Raw genomic sequence first — 18,291 nt, 5'->3', positions numbered from 1 at the left:
AGAGACTGAAACGGTGCTAGCAAGTAAAAATAAATACATAAATAAATAAACAAATAAACAAATAAATAAATACAGGGCAGCCGGTTAAAATTCAGAGAGCTCGAGTTGTTTTCTCTTTGGGTCTTGGGTTTTTTTGTGTGTGTGTTGTTGAGTCAGAGTCTCACAGATCCCCCGGGTTGGCCTAGAACCTCCTCACTTCCCGGGCTGTGCTGGGTGGACTGCACCGCCACGCCCCGTTTTAATGCGATTCTAGGACCAACCCAGAGCCTCGACCCTGCTAGGCAAGCAAGCATTCTACCAACGAAGCTATGCCCGCAGCCCCAGTCCCGCCATTATTTCAGTTAGCTGTGTCCTACTATCCAAAATTCGAAGTTGTTGTTGTTGTTATTATTATTCATTTATTATTATTATTTTATTATTAGTTTTTTTTCCAAGACAGGGTCTCTCTGTGTAGCCCTGGCTGTCCTGGACTCGCGTTGTAGACCAGGCTGGCCTCGAACTCACAGCGATCCGCCTGCCTCTGCCTCCCGTGTGCTGGGATTAAAGGAGCGCACAACGACGCTGGTCCAGAAGTTATTTATTCAGATTAAATCTCCTTACTTGTTCAAAGTAATTTTACTAGCCCGGCCTTCGTGCAGTTAGAAGCTGCGCAGACAAGCCTTCAGGACCCGCGCCCGAGCCTGTGAGCACCACAGTGGCTGGTCCCGCCCAGTTCTTGCCCCCAACCTCCTCGCGTCTGTCCTGAGGCTGTGTGCGGCTCTCAGGACCAGCGCTCGGAAACCCGCTGTCATGAAAAGTCACTGCGCATCCCCCTGCATTCCACACTTGCCCTATCTCCCCGCCTCCCAGCACTGGGCCCCTGCTGAGTGTCAGGCTCTCAGCGATGCTGATGCTGTCAGCGCGGGTGTGAGGGTTAGGGGCGGGGGCCGGAGAGAGGCATTGTGATGTTGGAGCCGGCGACCTGCTTTCTGCGCAAAACTGCTAGTGGAGCTTGTGGTCCCTTGAGCCAAGGGTACGTAGTCCTCTGCATGGTGGAGGTGTGGAGGGGTGTGGAAAGGAAGTGGGAAGGCTGTGGGCGTGATATTAGAAACAGGCGCTCCCGGCTAGGGCGGGAAGAGGAATAAATCAATGGCCTCCGTCCAGCAGAGGTCACTAAAGGCACTGGCTAGCTGTAAAGATAGGACTGTCAGGAGTCTGGCTGTGGTGGCGCACGCCTTTAATCCCAGCACTCGGGGAGGCAGAGGCAGGTGGATCGCTGAGAGTTCGAGGCCAGCCTGGTCTACAAAATTAGCCCAGGACAGCCAAAGATACAGAGGGAAACCCTGTGTTTAAAAAAAAAAAAAATCAAGAGTGTCTCACTATGTAGCTCTGGCTGTCCTGGAACTCACTATGTAGACCAGGCTTGCCTCGACTCACAAAAATCTGTCTACCTTGGTCCCCTGAGTAAGGAGATTAAAACCGTATGTCAAAATTTCCAGGCTCACTTGTAATTCTTTTTTTATTATTAATTTTTAAAAAACAGTTTATGTGCATTGGTGTTGTGCCTACATGTAGGTCTGTGTGAAGGTGTCAGATCTTGAAATTACAGACAGTTGTAAGGTGCCATGTGGGTGCTGGGACTTGAACCTGGGTCCAGTGGAAGAGCAGTTCATTCTCTTAACAGCTGAGCCATCTCTCCAGCCCTCACTCGTAACTTTCCACGAGAGCCCGGGTTGGATTCCCAGCACCCACACGGCGATCTGAGCCCCTCTTCTGACCTCTCACAGGCCCTAGGCCCACGTGGTAAACATACATACACGTAGGCTAAATGCTCACACACACACACACACACACACACACATTCACACACACACACACACATCTGAACAAAGGAGTTTTTCCTCGCTGCTCCTCCCTCTGCAACCTGTCTGCCCCTCGGTCGGTCTGGCTCTCCTGCTCCCCTCATCTTCAGTCTGACGTCAGCTGCTGGGGTTCAGTGTTCTCCCTCCCCCAGGCTCGGCACTCCAAGATGACTAGGAAGACGTGGAAGGTTCCTACGCCTGTGCCCTCACCTAGACTCATCCCTGAGTGGAAGAATTTGAGACTCATCATACAGGAGACCCTGAAGGACAAAGAGGTGACTTGGGGCGCGGCTGTGCACGTGGGGGGGGGCTGAATGGCCTGCCCTGCCATGGGAGGGCAGCGTCCGGCAGTAGGACAAACGGACACGGGTTAGGCACACGCCCATGGAGCAGTGCTCACTAGCCCCTCCGTGCTGACTGGGTGAGGCAGTGCCAGCTCATATTTGCTTCTTAGCGCCTGTCTTTTTTTTTCTCCTTCAGGTCAAGGAATTCAGGAGAAACAAGACTGTCCTGAGCGACAGGCCCCAGACTCTGTACCACGAGTCGTACCGTTTACAGAAGAATCCTTCTGTGGGCTTCTACTCTCTGGACGCTAACTATTTCGTCGCCTTAAACTGGTTGGAACAGTACCAGAAACAGATCCAGGTACAGCTGCTTGGTTTCTGCTCCTTCCTTCCTAACGCAGCCCACGGGTCCCGGGTCTGGACTGTCCTCCGTTCAGAATGGGCGGGGCCAGCTCTGAACAAATCCGTGCCACATCCGCATCTGCCACAGCTTCTTCCTGTGTTTCTTGGGCTGGCTGCAGACCTACTGTGTAGCCCGAGCTGTCCCACCTCAGCACCCGGGTGCTGGGATCACAGACATGGGCCACCACATACAGAAAGAAAACTAGTTTGTTTTAAGACCTGTCTCCATGTTCCAGCTTGACCTGGGTTGGTGGCCCTTTCAGACTGACAGTCATCGGGGCCCAAAGAATGCGTGTTTATTATCAGAGTAGGCAGAAGGCCAACTAAAGGGCCCTGAACCCTGGGGCTTCTGTCATAAATCCAGTACCTAGTCCTAGGACAACCCCAAAGCTGAGTCCTCCCTTCGTCTACAACGGGAGACAGGCAGACTTTCCCTGACAGCACACGCCCTGGAGATGCTCTGCCCCGCGTCCAGCCTCTGTCTCCCCCGGTCTCTTCCAGGCAGTACTATGGATACAGGAAAAAGATACAGAGAAGAGAAGGACCATCAAGAAGATGAAGTTTCCCATGACGGATGAAGTGCCGCCCATCAAGTCCATGGTCCACGCGGGCTCCTCCCACCTGCTGATCGTCTGCTGTGATGACCTGCGCCTGCGGCTCTTTGCAGACCACCACCAGGGGTTCAGAGCTCTGAGCACGGTGCCCTGTCGTTTCTCCATCAGCTGTCTCTGCTACGACTCAGAAACTGGGGTGCTCTTCTCCGGCACTACGGGAGCTGTGGTTACCTGGTTCGTCATCGCAAACGGCAAAGGCCTCCAGCTGGCTCACAAAGTGGCTCTGAGCGGCCGGGAGCTCGTACAGGACTTGTCCCTCCACACGTCCCCGGGGTTCCTGATGGCTCTGTGTGAGAACACGGCGAGGGTCTTTACCCACAACGGCCAAGGCCATCTTACGGAAGTGAGGAAGTTCACTCTCCCCACCAGCGGCTCCTCCCTCACCTGCTCCTACAGCTGTGACCTGCAGAACGCCTTCTACGCCGGAAACGAGAACGGCGAGATCCTCGCGTGGCATTTCCACACCGGCAACTTCCTGCACAGCTTCAGGGCCCATTCCTCCCCCGTCATAAGCGTCTGCAGCCGTCCCGAGACCTACACGTTGTTCACGGCAGGCAGGGAGGGGGTGGTGAAGGAGTGGAACCTGGCTTCCGGCAGCTTGCTGAGGCAGCTGGAGGTTGGCGAGCACCTGCGGCAGCTGCGGTTTATTGACAGCAGCACGTTCTTCTGCCAGAGCACCTCCTCTTTCTCACTGCACCACCTGCCCCACTTTTACAGGGTCTTCAATATCTGCGGCTCTGTCCCCCAGAAGATGGAGCGGGTCCCCTGCGGCGATAACCGGGCTCGGATCCTGTGTGCCACGGAAGACGGCTTACTTCGCTTCTTGTCTCCGGTCACTGGGGACCTCCTGATCGTCACCTGGCCTCTCCTCATCATGGACAAGGCTGTGGCCTGGGCCTACCACCCCGACAGAGAGGAGCTCTTCGTGGCAACAGGCAGCTCAGAGCTGCTGGTGTTCGATGCCTCACGGTCCCCGTGTCCAGCCAAGTATCTCCTGTGCACTTCAGACAACCACAGAGACAGAGTCAAGTGCCTGGCTTACGGGAGGGTCCACTCGGGCAGCATTAAGAAAGGAGTGCTGTTCTGTGGGCACGAGAGCGGCACCGTCAGAATCCTGTCTCAGTACTGCTCCATCCGGACAGAGAAGACCGTTCACTCTGGGCCAGTGCTGGCGCTGTGCACGCCGGAGGGTGGTGAAGACTGCTCCCTACTATGTACCTATGGCAAGGACAACTACCTCCGCCTTACGAAAGTGGTGTGCTCAGGGAAGGACATGACCCTGGAGCCCATGGGCGGAATCCTCAGCGTTTATCCTTTAAAACACGTGGTGCTCCTCCCAGGCTCTGTGGGGGCCGTCACGGAGGACTCCTGCTGGTGTCTCTGGAGCCTCCAAGATTTCCCGACGTCAGGGTCAGAGCAGAACGCCACGCCGTCTTCGAGACACACAAACAGCCTGCACCAAGGCACCATCACTTCCTTTGACGTCTGCCTCTCCCTAAAGCTCTTTGTCACGGGAGCCAGGGACGGGTCGGTCCGGATCTGGGATTTCCGAGGGAATCTTGTGACCCAGTTCGACTCCGAACTGCGTTTTGCTACACCCTGCTTTGCCAATAAGCGAGGTGACCTGCTTTTGACGTTCAACCAAACCATCTACCTAGTGTCCTGTGTCAGCTTGCTCCCTCCCGCCCGGCTGTCACTCCTAAGGACACTAAACGATGACGATGAGATGCAAGAAGCCCCAAAGCCCTTCCTTCCCAGTTTCTTCTGTTTGTTTGACTTGATATTTGTACCCAAGTTTAAGTACCTGGAGCAAAGCGTTCGGGAACTCCAGGGGCTGGAGACCCTGGCCAACAAACGGGCCATTGCTTTCGATGACACCGTGCCCCACGTTGTGGAAGAGGACAGACATCCGCCCTTCCTGTCTCCTAAGAGACGTAGGTTGTCCTTTGCGGAGGGAAAAGATGCTGATTTCGCCGCTTCTGACTCCAAGCAAAAGCACCCATGTGCGGCCCCTGCTCAGCTGGACCTGCGCGGCTGGGACGGGCTGGATGCCTACCGCATGCTGCGTTGCTTCTTCGGCAAAGGGAAGAAGTGGTTTCTTGCTCCTGATGGCTACATCCCTAACTCAGCGGTCCGTGGCCGCCTCTGGCCTGACGGGACCCCAGTTTTCCTGAGATACGATCAAAGTACATCCTACAAAGAAATGGACGAGAAGGCAACTGAACCATTAAGATCCTGGTCGCTGTCACCTGAGAGCTTAGGAGAGATGGAAGAGTCAAGGAAGAGGCAGCAAGACGCACATTGGGAGCAGGGAGTCCCCTATGGTATCCTCCAAAGTGTGTCTGAGGGACACTGGAAGGCAAGACAGTTCAGTGATGGCCTCCTGGAGAACCTGGTGGAGACCATCCTCAGCCTCACAGTTTTCTGCTCTACGGAAAAGTACAAGAATTACTTCACTGCCCTGGCAGAGATTTTCGCCCATCACCAAATCTCTCCAAAGATGCGCGTCGAGACAGCCACTCGCCTGCTCAAAGACATAAGCCATTACAACCCCAGCATCCGGGAGATGGCCTGGGAAATGCTGGAGAAGCTAGGCTTCATCAACCAGTTTTTTACCGTTCCTCTGGCCCTGGGGCTGGTGGACAGTGAGAACAGCGTGCGGACCAAGGTCTTATACCTCATGTCCAAATACACGGGCATCCAGACCAAGGCCAGGCTGCTGCACCAGCTGAGGCGACGGGACTCCTCCCAAGAAACGCAGTGAGTTAGGCGGAGACCGTCCTTTTCCTGATTGCCCCTAGGCTCTGCCTTTTACCCCGCCTCACAACCTCCTTTTATTTTCTGTCACTCCTTTACTTGTTCCACGATTCTGTTTTGCCTCAGTGCTGTTCCTAACTGCTTTTCTCATGACTATTTTCTCCCCATCATTTACTCCCCTCTTTAAGATTCTTCAAAGCATGGGCTGGAGAGACGGCTCAGAGGTTAAGAGCACTGCCTGCTTTTCCAAATGTGCTGAGTTCAACTCCCAGCAACCACATGGTGGCTCACAGCCATCTGTAGTGAGATCTTCTGGCGTGCGGGTGTAAATGCGGGCAGAGCACTACATATGCTATATATGCAATAAATAAATATATCTTTAAGAAAAAGATTCTTATAATGAGTGAGTTAACCCAGAAGCAGAAAGACTCAAATGGTATACACTCACTTATATCTGCATATTAGCCCAAGGGGCATGTCCCACGAAAGCCTTCACTTACCAGGAAACCGAGACAGAGGGGAGGACATTCTATTGGGACTCTAGATGAGAGAAGCATGGGAGAATGGCAAAGTAGAAGGATCCAGAGGGTCCTAGAAGCCTACAAGAAGAACATTATGATAGACAGATTTGGGCCCAGGGGTCCCGCTCAAACTAAGGCACCAGCCAAGGACAATACAGGCGGTAAACCTTAAACCCCTACCCAGATCTAGACAATGGACAGAACACTCTCCACAGTAGAGTGGAGAGTGGGATATTACTTTCTCACATACTCTGGTGCCTCACCTTTGACCATGTCCCCTGGAGGGGGAGACCTGGTGGCACTCAGAGGAAGGACAGCAGGTTACCAAGAAGAGACTTGATACCCTATGATCATATAGAGGGGGAGGTAATCCCCCTCAGGAACAGTCATAGGGGAGGGGAATACGGGGAAAATGGGAGGGAGGGAAGAATGGGAGGATACAAGGGATGGGATAACCATTGAGATGTAACAAGAATAAATTAATAAAGTAAAAAAAAATATAAAAAAAAAAGAAAAAGAAAAAGATTCTTCAAAACAGCCCCAGGTATAGCGAGTGATGCACAACTGTAGTCCCAGCACCCAGGAAAAGATGAGGCAGGAGGATCCAGTGTGTTCTAGAACACTTCTCAGAAAAAAGATAACAATTTTTTTCAGGATTTAAGTCCACATACCTTCGTTGTGACTATTCTGTCTTTTTTTTTCCTTTCTTTTAATCTTCACTTAAAAAAAATATTTTGCGTGCATTGGCCTGCATGTGTGCCTGTGTGAGGGTGTAGGATTCCTTGGAACTGGAGTTACAGAGAGCTGTGAGTCACCATGTGAGTGCTGGAAATTGAACTAGGGTCCTCTGGCAAACCAGCCAGTGTTCTTAAGTGATGAGCCATCACTCCAGTCCCAATTATTTATTTATTTATATTTGGTTTTCTAGACAGGGTTTCTCTCTGTAGCACTAAAATATCAAGCCATCTCTCCCATTCCTCACCCGTCCCTCCCTCTTCTTCCTTCCTTTCTTTTCTTTCTTTATTATTATTTTTTTCCTTTGGTTTTTCGAGACAGGGTCTCTCTATGTAGCCCTGGCTGTCCTGGACTCGCTTTGTAGACCAGGCTGGAATCGAACTCACAGAGATCTGCCTGCCTCTGCCACCTGAGTGCTGGGATTAAAGGCGTGCCCCAGCACGGCTGGCCCCGCCCTGTCCCCCCCACCCCCATTTTAAAATTTTATCTTATCCCTTGCTCAGTATTATCTTCCTTTCTTCATTCCTTTTGCAGCCAGGACATGCTGGAGGATCTTCCTCTGAGCCACCTGCTGAGGTTGCCAGCTAGAGACATGGATTGTCTGCTCAGCTGCGTGAAGGACCAGCTACAGGAAGACCTGACCGTACCGAAGAGAAGCGATTCGCTTCCCTGGTCTCTTGACACGGAGAAGTCTGAAAACCTAGAGGCGGCTGACGGACAAACCTTTATGCCTTTGTCAGAATCTGAAAAGTTGGACGGCCTGAAAATTCAGGACAAGGCCAGAAAGATTGGTATTTACGGGGTGATATTCAGGGGCTGTTGGGGACCAATCTATAAGACAGGGCCAAGAATGGGACCTGCCATGTGGGAACAGTGAAGTGGGGGGGGGGGGTCTGACTCATCCAAAGCCAGCTTCCTGAGAAAGGTCCTACCCGGGGACACGTGACACGGCCTGCCTTCTTCAGGATCTCCAAGTGTGATGTAAAACAGCAGGAGCGTTTGTGAAGGCCAAGGCCTCCGTCCCCTTCGCCTTTACAGCGCTAACCGCAGGTCACTAAACTAGCTGTTACACAAAGTCTCACAACCTCTACACTGGCTCACTGTTTTTCCTCCCAATGTCCAGCAGTTAAAAAGGCCCTGAAGGTGTCCAGAACAAGCAAAAAGGAAGAACTGCAGAAGGTGCCTTCAACGACTGCAGACGAACAGAGGAAACCTGTGCACGCCGACACCCAGGATGTTTCCCTAGTGTCAGAGACACCGGCTCCCAGCTCTGACAAACCCTGGGAAGGACCCCAGATAGGACCCCAGAAAGAACCCCAGAAAGGACTCCAGAAAGAACTCCAGAAAAGACTCCAGAAAGGACTCCAGAAAAGACTCCAGAAAGAACTCCACGAAGGTCTCCAGATAGGACCACAGAAAGAACTCCAGAAAGAACCCCAGGAAGAACTCCAGAAAGGACCCCGGGAAGTCAGAGAGGCCTTGGTAGTCCCAGGAGCCACAGACAAAGAAAGGACAGTTATTAAACAGAAAAGACGTGTGAAACAAGCAACGAAGAAAGAAAAAACAAAGCAGCGGAAGCCAAAAGAAGGTATTTCAGCGAAGGCTGCCAGAGCACCCGAGAAAGAACTCAGCGAGGACTCCTCGCTGGCTGCAAAGCTAGAAAACGATACAGCGAAGAGATTAGAAAAATCGAGTCGTGGTTTAGGGGGTCCCCCTGGGCGTGGCCGATCAGAAAACACCTCTTGGCGAGAGGACATTTGCAGCCTTCTCACTTCAAGAATAGCGGGTTGTCATCCAGGGATGGAGCGGGATCTGGGGGAAGAACTGGGGAATTTGGCTGAGGTGGTGCTCACTGACAGACCCAGCTGGGCTCTCTTCCAAGAACTATGTCCCTCACAAACAATTATATCAAAATTTCAGGTAGCCACGCCGAAACCTGTACAGGTATCTGTCCTTAAAAAACAGAGGGCTAAAGGAGCTATGAAGGAGGAAGTGATAGCCACGCCGAAACCTATACAGGTATCTGTCCTTAAAAAACAGAGGGCTAAAGGAGCTATGAAGGAGGAAGTGATAGCCACGCCGAAACCTATACAGGTATCTGTCCTTAAAAAACAGAGGGCTAAAGGAGCTATGAAGGAGGAAGTGATAGCCACGCCGAAACCTATACAGGTATCTGTCCTTAAAAAACAGAGGGCTAAAGGAGCTATGAAGGAGGAAGTGACAGTGACGGATGCAGCTGGAGAGGGCACAAGCATGCTGAAGAAACACAGAGTATTTTCTCCGAAAGGGAAGGAAAAGATGATGGGTCTTTTAGACAGTCCCCGGGTCTTTGCAAAAAAGAAACTAGACATAGGGAAAGGGAAAATAATTGAAGAAAAAGAGGAGTTGATTAAACGTGACTTGAAAGAAATCTTGATTACGTCCAAGTGGGAAAAGAAACCGACAAAGCCCGAGGAAACAAAGAAGAGAAAATTAATCACTGATGAAAAGGAACCAGATGAGACAGTGACACACGACAAAGAGACAGCTGCTGCCCCACTTCAAGAACAAGTGGGACTGATTAGAAAAGAGAAGGAAGAACTTAGAAAAGAGAAGATTAGAACACCGTTCATGGGCAAAAAGAAACCAACCCATCCGGAGAAGACGGCGGCAGAGGACAAGGCAGAACCTGCTGCCCCCCAAAAGGCATTAACTCCAGGAGACATGACCTTAGCTCTAGAAAAAAAGGAGCCGCCGGAACAGGTGAAGAAACCACACAGAGAAAGAAGGAGAACCACCTCGGAAGAAGAGATGACGGCCCTGGAAAAGAAAAAATGGGACTGGGAAAAGATGATGGGAGGCCATAGGGAGAGCGCGAGGGCCAAGCAGCAGCAGGTGCTGTCCCCAGCCAGGAAAAAGGAACAGAAGAAGCCTGGAGAGAAAGAGACAGGAAAGGAGCTGAGCGCTGGGGAAGGGAGGAAACAGCCCCGGGAAGAGAAGAAAGAGCGCCGGGTAGCAGAGAGTGCTGAGAAGGAGGGGGTCATCTCAGAGCTGCGGGTGTCTCACTATTCTTCTTCTTCTCTGGAGGAAGAGGAAGGCTCATCTGAGGAAGAAAGCAAGGAAGCACCGGGAAGGGTGCGCTCCACAGAGCAAGGCGATGTGTTGGCTCGAAAGGAAGACTGGTCTGCGGAAAAAGAAAGAGAAGTTGAGCAATCAGTTGGGCAAGAGAAGGAGGAGGAGGAAGAGGAAGAGGAAAGTAAAGCCAGGAAGAAAAAACATTTAGCTCAGGAAAGAGAGAAACTGGACCTGGAAGAAAAAGTTAGACCCACCAGGGAACAGGAAAGAAAAGCTCATCGAGAAAAGAGAAGAGCTCAGAAAGAGGCAGGAAGAACTGGGGAAGAAAGGAGGGCATCCTGGGAAAAAGAGACAGTGGGGCTATCAGAGGAGAAGAGGGAAGACGAAAGGGAAGAGGAGGGGGAGGAGGAAGAGGAAGAAGAGGAGGGGGAGGAGGAAAAGGAAAAAGAGGAGGAGAAGGAAAAGGAAGGAGAGGAGGAAGAGGAAGAAGAGGAGGGGAAGGAGGAAGAGGAAGAAGAGGAGGGGAAGGAGGAAGAGGAAGAAGAGGAAGAGGAAGAAGAGGAAGAAGAGGAAGAAGAGGAAGAAGAGGAAGAGGAAGAAGAGGAAGAAGAGGGGAAAATGAAGGAAGTGAGGAAAGAGAAGGAAGCATCTGAGCAAGAAAGGAAACAGAGACTTGAGGAAGAAAGACTGCCTGCTCTGAGAAGAAACCTGGCTCTGGAAATGGAAGAGGAGCCTGAGAAAATAAAACTGCAGCCAAGAGAGAAACTCCTGCCAGTTCCAGAAGAGGAGGAGGATGTGTGGGAGACCCAGGCTGCGGAGGAAACGTCCCATGCAAAGAAAAGGGGGCAGCGGAGTGTAAAAGGCAAGAAAGCACCTGGGGTAAGAAAAGAGAGAACCAAGAAAAGACAGGAACCAGCTCTACAAGACCAGAAAGAGAGGTTACAGAGGGAGAAAGAACAGAGCCGGCTCCGGGAGGAGGAGAAAGGGACCAAAAGGAAAAAGCAATTGGTCCAGGAAGAGGAGAGAGAGATGTTAACAAAAGTGGGTCCTCAGGCCAAGAGCCTTTTCCCGGAAACAAATGGAGCGAGACTGACGCCAGAAGATCAGGCCAAGAGGCACAGAGCTGAGGACGAGAGGGCTGCAGCTGGGCAAAGAGGGAGCATAAGAAAAGGAAAAGCAGGACTAGCTGCAATAGGGGAACAAATTATAAAACCACAGGATAAACTGTACCAGGAGAAGAGGAAACTGCCCACCAGGACCAAGCGGGGCCATGTTGCTAGGGACAGGAGGAAAGCGAGGGTGCCAAGGAAGCCGGCAGACAAGAAGCCGGCCGGGAAAAGCAGGCTTCGCCTGGAAGAGATGGATGCTGACGCCAGGGCAAAGCTGCAGGTCAAAGAGAACCAGCTGTTGCAGGCCCTGGCTGGGATGCTTTCGGAAGTGGGCGTGGCGTCCGAAGACGAGGGGCTGCCCGATATGAGGATTTATGGCCACAGGTGGGAAGTGCTTGAGGAGCCAGGCGTGAAAACTGAGGCTGAGAGGGAGCAGGCTGAGGAAGACATCTGCAGGCAGCTGACGAGGAACCAGGAGGCGATTTTCCTGGAGAGAGGCCAGGTAGAGACGCTGCTGAACAAGCTGCGGGACAAACAGCTCTTACAGAAGAGGCAGGTGTTCAAGCTGGGCAAGAACCTGGAAGAAGGTGAGCCAGAAAAGATCCAGCTGAAGCAGCTGCTAGAGAATTTCAGAGAGCAACTCTTTGAGGAATGGGCTGAGGAGAAAATGAAGGAACACTTAACTTATGAGGAAAGAGCAGGGGTGCCTGTGGTGACAGGAGAGGAGCGCCCAGAGGAAGGCAAGGAGGAAGAGAAGGCGGTTGTGCCCAAGAAAAAGAAAAGGATAAGAAAGGCCAGTCTGAGCGAAGAGGACGTACAGAACTTGGCTGAGGAACAAAGAAAAGGGAGCCTCGTCCAAAAAAGGAAAAAGAAAAAGCAGAAAGAGAAGCTGGGTGCACAGGAAGGCGCAGGCGAAGCAGAGGCGGGACATCTCTTCCAAGAGGCGCTGGGGCGCCTTGGGGAGGAGGACAAGGCCAGGGGAGAGGACACGGGGATTCTCGGTGTGGACCAAGAGAGCCTGGGCAAGGAAAGCCCAAGTGAGGAAACCCTGCGTGAGGAAAGACCAAGAGAAGAAAAACCAGGAGAGGAAAGACCGGAAGAGGAAAGCCTGAGAGAGGAAAGACCAGGAGAGGAAAGCCTAAGAGAGGAAAAACCAGGAGAGGAAAGACCAGGAGAAGAAAAACCAGGAGAGGAAAAACCAGGAGAGGAAAGCCTGAGAGAGGAAAGACCAGGAGAGGAAAGACCGGGAGAAGAAAACCTGAGAAAAGAAAGCCTGAGAGAGGAAAGCCTGAGAGGGGAAAAAGCGAGAGAGGAAAGACTGGGAGAGGAAAGACCAGGAGAGAACAGACCAAGAGAGGAAAGCCTGAGAGAGAAAAGCCTGAAAGAGAAAAGACGGAGAAAGAAGAGATGGAGAGAGGAAAGCCTGAGAGGGGAAAGCCTGAGAGGGGAAAGCCTGAGAGAGGAAAGACCGAGAGAGAAAAGCCTGAGAGGGGAAAGCCTGAGAGGGGAAAGCCTGAGAGGGGAAAGCCTGAGAGAGGAAAGCCTGAGAGGGGAAAGCCTGAGAGAGGAAAGACCGAGAGAGAAAAGCCTGAGAGAGGAAAGACCGAGAGAGAAAAGCCTGAGAGGGGAAAGCCTGAGAGAGGAAAGCCTGAGAGGGGAAAGCCTGAGAGGGGAAAGCCTGAGAGGGGAAAAACCGAGAGAGAAAAGCCTGAGAGAGGAAAGACCGAGAGAGAAAAGCCTGAGAGGGGAAAGCCTGAGAGAGGAAAGCCTGAGAGGGGAAAGCCTGAGAGGGGAAAGCCTGAGAGGGGAAAAACCGAGAGAGAAAAGCCTGAGAGAGGAAAGACCGAGAGAGAAAAGCCGGAGAGAGAAGAGACCAAGAGAGGAAAGACCGGGAGAGCAGGAATTGCGTCCTGGTGAAGGACAGAGCCCCAGCAAGTTGTTGCATCTCAGTGAAGATGAGAGCCTCAGAGAAGAGGAAGAGAGTCTGACTGAGGCAGAGGAAGGAGAGGAAGAGGAGAGGACAAAGGAGGAGGAAAGGAAGAAGGAGAGGAAGAAGAAGAAGATGAAAAAGAGGAGACCCGAAGAGGTGACGCCTTTAGAAAAGGAAGGAGTGTCGAAACCAGAAGCAGCTTGGTCCAAACCGCAGACGGAAGCTGAGGATCTTGCTGAGGAAAGGGATGGTACAGTTGGATGGGAAATGCTGCTTAGGAAGGGGGGCCTGCTTGACGGAGAGGAAGATTCTAGATTCATGGGCATGGGGGGAAAGGAAGAAGCATTCCTAGAAGGGTTGAAAGAAAAATGGGACCATCGATTTCTTGAAGTCGTCCCCAGGGCAAGTTCCCAGGGAAGACAAGAGGCTGGCATCTTGCCTGAGGACAGGAAGGACGCTTCCCGAGCTACAGGAACCGCCTTAGAGACGGAAATGCCAAAGCGGCTCCCCAGGCCACAGCTGGAATTACCCGGCATCCTCCAACAACAGACGCCTAAAGGTGAATCCGTGCCGAGTTGGCTCTTAGGGCATCAAGACGGTCCGCTGAAGGAAACTGGGGGTCAGGATGGACCCCCAGTCCCTGCCTCTTCCCCTGAAAGGTTAACTGAAAGGCCCAGAAGCCCACCCTATGCGGAAGCACACATCGCAGAGGAGGGCTGGAGAAAAGATGGGCCCGGAAGGCTGGAAGCGGAAGAACCGCTTTCCAGGTGGAGTCTCCACCAGCTGCACCAGCTCCTCAGGGATTTCGATCCCCGCAACTACTGGGAAACGATCCAGCTCTCCAACCTGAAGGCCATTGTCCGGCATCTGCGAGAGCCCAGCCTCGACCTAAGTCAAACCGATCTGCCCCAGCCGGGCCAAGTCGCCTTTAGTCCGCTCGACTTAGAAACGCCCCGTCCAGTGAGAAGAAAAGAAGAGGGGCGGCGGACAGCGTCCTCTGTCCCCGAACCGAAGGTGATTTCAGCCGCCCGAACGCCAAGGCCGGGAGCCTCCAGCTGGGCTGGCTTGGCCGTGGCTGACAGGGAAAAGCCGGCCCGGCTGCCTCCCACGGCCATGGAGGACGCACAGCACCGTCATCCAACCAGGAGGGACGTCCTCAGAGGTGCCCGTGCCCCTGCGGATAGAAAGCCCCTGGTCTCGGTGTTCAAGGACTCACGGGGGAAGGTGCAGACCCCCACATTACCCAAGGCCAGGGAGGCAGCGCGTGCCCCTGCACCACTGTCACCACCCACCCCCGGCGGGACCACAGGCGCAAAGGCTGTGAAGTGGCAGCTCCTCGACGAGGCGCACAGACGCGCCCGCATGCAGCAGTTATCCGACGCTCTCAGCGAGATGGGGACGCGACCGGCTCCCCGGAGAGACCTCCTCACGGGGGCCCACGCGTCCGTGGACAGGCAGACGTTGGCCCTGATGTTTCACAAGGAACTGAAGGCTTTTCAGACAAAAAGCAGGCGCCCCGAAGTGGCCAAGACCACGAAGGCCACCCCGGAAACGAGAGAAGCGCTGCCTCCGTGGGAGACGTTCGTGGCGCTCTACCACGTGCTGCTGATGCTGCGGCAGCGGTACGCCGAAGACGCGGCTACGTGGACGGAGCAGTTTCACCAGCTCATGGACCTGTACCAGATCACGTCCCCCCGGATCCAGAGGCTGCTGCAGGACCTGCTGCCGAGAGAAGAGCCTCCACGCCGCGAGTTCGTGTCCCGCGAGGCCCTGGAGGCCACGGAGCTGCTGCCCGGGGAGCGGCTGCTCTACCGTCTGTTTCTCGCTGGCCCCCGCGGCCCTGCAGGTCCCCGTCAGTTCTGGGATGTGATTCCCCTCTCTGGGCAGAACAGGGTGGCTACTGTGCAGCCTGTGGGCATCGCCCAGTACGGGTTCCTAGAGCTCGCGTGGAAAAGCTTACCGCAAGTCCACCCGCGCTTGCTCGGGAACTTGCCCAGCATTTTCCCCCATCCTCACTGACAGGGCCTCGCGCGGGGACTCTGAAAACACTGCAGAAAGAAAGGAGACGTGGCCACCGTGGTTTTTTATTTTTTATTTTTCATTTTTAAAGCCCCCTGACTTGTTCCCCTCATCAAGGATGGGGAGGTATACAAGGACCCACCTCCCTTCAGCTACTGTGCACTAAATAAAATGACATTCCTCATTTGTAACAAATGCTCCAGTTTCTTTTTCCTCCTGCCTGGACTCTCCAGGAAAAGAGGCCGGAGGGAATGGTCGCCCTTCACGTGAAGAAGAGCAGCTGCTTTTCAGTATCTTCGTAAGCTTCCGTCTGGACCAACTTCCCAAAGCGCTCCAAGCCTTGCTGTTCTTGTCTATGTAATGGGGGCATAGAATTAAATAGTAATTTAATGGTTTATTTTTACTCGTGTGCATGTGTGTGTGTGTGTGTGAGTGTGCATTGTGGGTGTGCATATGTGTCTGTATATGTTTCTTCCAGCTAGATGTCACCTCCCAAAGTTTGCAGAGCCTCACAAAATAGCACTAATGACACCAGGTGATCACAGTCAACATGGAGCTGGGCATTGTGGCACTCGGGAGGCAGAGGCAGGTAGATCTCTGTGAGTTCAAGGCATGCCCGGGGGGGGGGGGGGAAAGAGAGAGAGAGAGAGAGAGAGAGAGAGAGAGAGAGAGAGAGAGAGAGAGAGAGAGAGTGTGTGTGTGTGTGTGTGTGTGTGTGTTCTGGGACAACCATAAAGAGACCCAGTCTCATCCGGGCAGTGGTGGCGCACGCCTTTAATCCCAGCACTTGGGAGGCAGAGGCAGGAGGATCGCTTTGAGTTCGAGGCTAGCCTGGTCTACAAAGTGAGTCCAGGACAGCCAAGGTTACACAGAGAGACCCTGTCTCAAAAGAACAGGAGAGAGAGAGGGAGGGGGGACCCAGTCTCGAAAAACAAGCAGTGTATGAGCCCATGAGCTGCACCCTCTATTCAAAACAATGCCCACAAGCAATAACCCACGAGAAAAATGATTTAAAATCCAGGATGTGGACCGTCCAACAATAAGTGTCCTGTACTCTTCAAAACCGTACACGGCGAGGCTGGAGTCAGCAAGGTTCTTGCCACACAAGTGGGAGGACCTGAGTTTGTCTTTTCAGAACACGCATATGTTGGGTGTCGGCCACGTCTCCAGTGCTTGGGAGAAGGAAGAGGATCCGTGGAGTTTGCTGGTCAGCCAGTGTTGCCACATCAGCAAGCTTGGGATCCTATGAGAAACTTTGTCTTAAAAAAATTAATTAAAAAAAGAAAGACCTAAAGAGATGGCTCAGCAGTTAAGCACAAGGGTTGCTCATTTGCTCTTCCAGAGAACCTAGGCTTGATTCCCAGCATGCGCATGGTGGCTCACGGTCCTAGGCAGTCCAATGCCCTTCTCTGGCCACATGGGCACTGCACGGATGAGGTGTACAGACATGCAGGCAGATACCACTGTGCATTGTAAGGACCAGACAAAATCCATGTGGAAAAATAAACTCCATTTGGTCTTAAACCTAGCCAAGGGCAGAACCCAGATTCCAGGGGGGGGAAACACAAACTAGTCTAAACAGAAAACTATTCCCTAGCAACTCATCTCGGGAAAACACCCAGACTCCAAATACACTCTCTGCTGGCCAAGCTGAGCAGCAGGTGGTCTGGCACATAGCAACAACCAATTAGGAGAAGCCAGGCCAAAGTTCCTGACGCCCCCATGACTGCTTCAGCCAATCTTTTCTATAGATCAACTTGCCCTACACCTATTACCCAACCATGAAACGCCAAGCCTTCTAACTCCCTGCTTGCAGCTTTTCTGCCCAAATGCCGTCCCATCACATACTGTTAAAACCCGTTTCTTTGTCTAAAACCTGTAAACACCCCTCCTAATTGAGACTCGAGGCCACTTCCCTGCATCTGCTGTGCCAGTGCACGGGAGGGGTGGCCTGGGTTTGAACCTGCAATAAAGATTTCCTTGCCATTGCGTTTGGACTTGGCTCTTGGGTGGCCTGTTCGGGGAGTCTCTCAAAATTTGGGCATAACAACATACGAAATAAAAAATCTTTTTTTAAAAAAAAGATTTATTTATTTATTATTTATACAGTGTCCTGCCCGCATGTGAGCTTGCACGCCAGAAGAGGACACCAGATCTCAGAATAGGGGGTTGTGAGCCATCGTGTGGTTGCTGGGAATTGAACTCAGGACCTTTGGAAGAGCAGGCAGTCCTCTTAAACCACTGAGCCATCTCTCCAGCCCGAAATAAAAAAATCTTTAAAGGTTAAAAAAATAAGGTGGACGAGTGATTAAGGAAGACATACACACACACTTCTGCACCCTCCCACACATGCACATTCACACAAACATGCGCACATACAAAACAAAATTGAGAGCAGACAAAGGAAAAACCATAGGGATACTTTAAGCTAGGAGTTGGATTTTTTTCTTTTTAAAATTCTTTTAAATTAATCTAACAAAGAAGCCTGTGTCCTCTAAAATTGGGGACCAGGCAAGGCTGCCCACTTTCTCCATATCTCTTCAATATAGTTCTTGAAGTTTTAGTCAGAGCAATAAGACAACAAAAGGAGATCAAGGGGATCCACACCAGAAAGGAGGAAGTCAAACTATCCCTATTTGCAGATGATATGATAGTGTACATTAGTAACCCCCAAAATTCCACCAGAGAACTCCTACAGCTGATAAACACCTTCAGCAAATTGGCTGGATACAAAATTAACTCAAAAAAGTCAGTAGCCTTCCTTTATACAAATGACAATCATGCAGAGGAAGAAATTAGGAAAACTACGCCCTTCACAATAGCCATAAGCAATATAAAATACCTAGGAATAACTCTAGCCAAGCAAGTTTAGGACTTGTTTGAAAAAAAAAAAAACTTTAAATCTCTGAAGAAAGAGATTGAAGATGACATCAGAAGATGGAAGAATCTCCCTTGTTCGTGGATCAGGAGAATTAACGTAGCAAAAATGGCCATCTTACCAAAAGCAACTTACAGATTCAATGCA

General features: G+C 52.0%; 1 protein-coding gene across 1 annotated transcript; it reads left to right on the top strand.

Annotated features, from left to right (window-relative positions):
* The first annotated feature begins 1,898 nt into the window (after positions 1-1,898).
* LOC311591551 (uncharacterized protein) lies at positions 1,899-15,687 on the top strand. Its single transcript, XM_084771292.1, has 5 exons — positions 1,899-2,116; positions 2,322-2,486; positions 3,029-5,901; positions 7,689-7,945; positions 8,278-15,687. Exons 1-5 carry the CDS (start codon positions 2,009-2,011, stop codon positions 15,264-15,266), a joined length of 10,392 nt encoding a protein of 3,463 aa, XP_084627418.1. The 5' UTR covers positions 1,899-2,008; the 3' UTR covers positions 15,267-15,687.
* The last annotated feature ends 2,604 nt before the right edge of the window (positions 15,688-18,291 follow it).

This window comes from Acomys minous (assembly GCF_964271855.1).
Source record: "Acomys minous genome assembly, chromosome: 20".
In the NCBI taxonomy this organism is placed as follows: Eukaryota; Metazoa; Chordata; class Mammalia; order Rodentia; family Muridae; genus Acomys; species Acomys minous.
The sequence above is the reverse complement of the archived record's forward strand: the minus strand, read 5'-3'. Positions and strand labels throughout refer to the sequence as shown.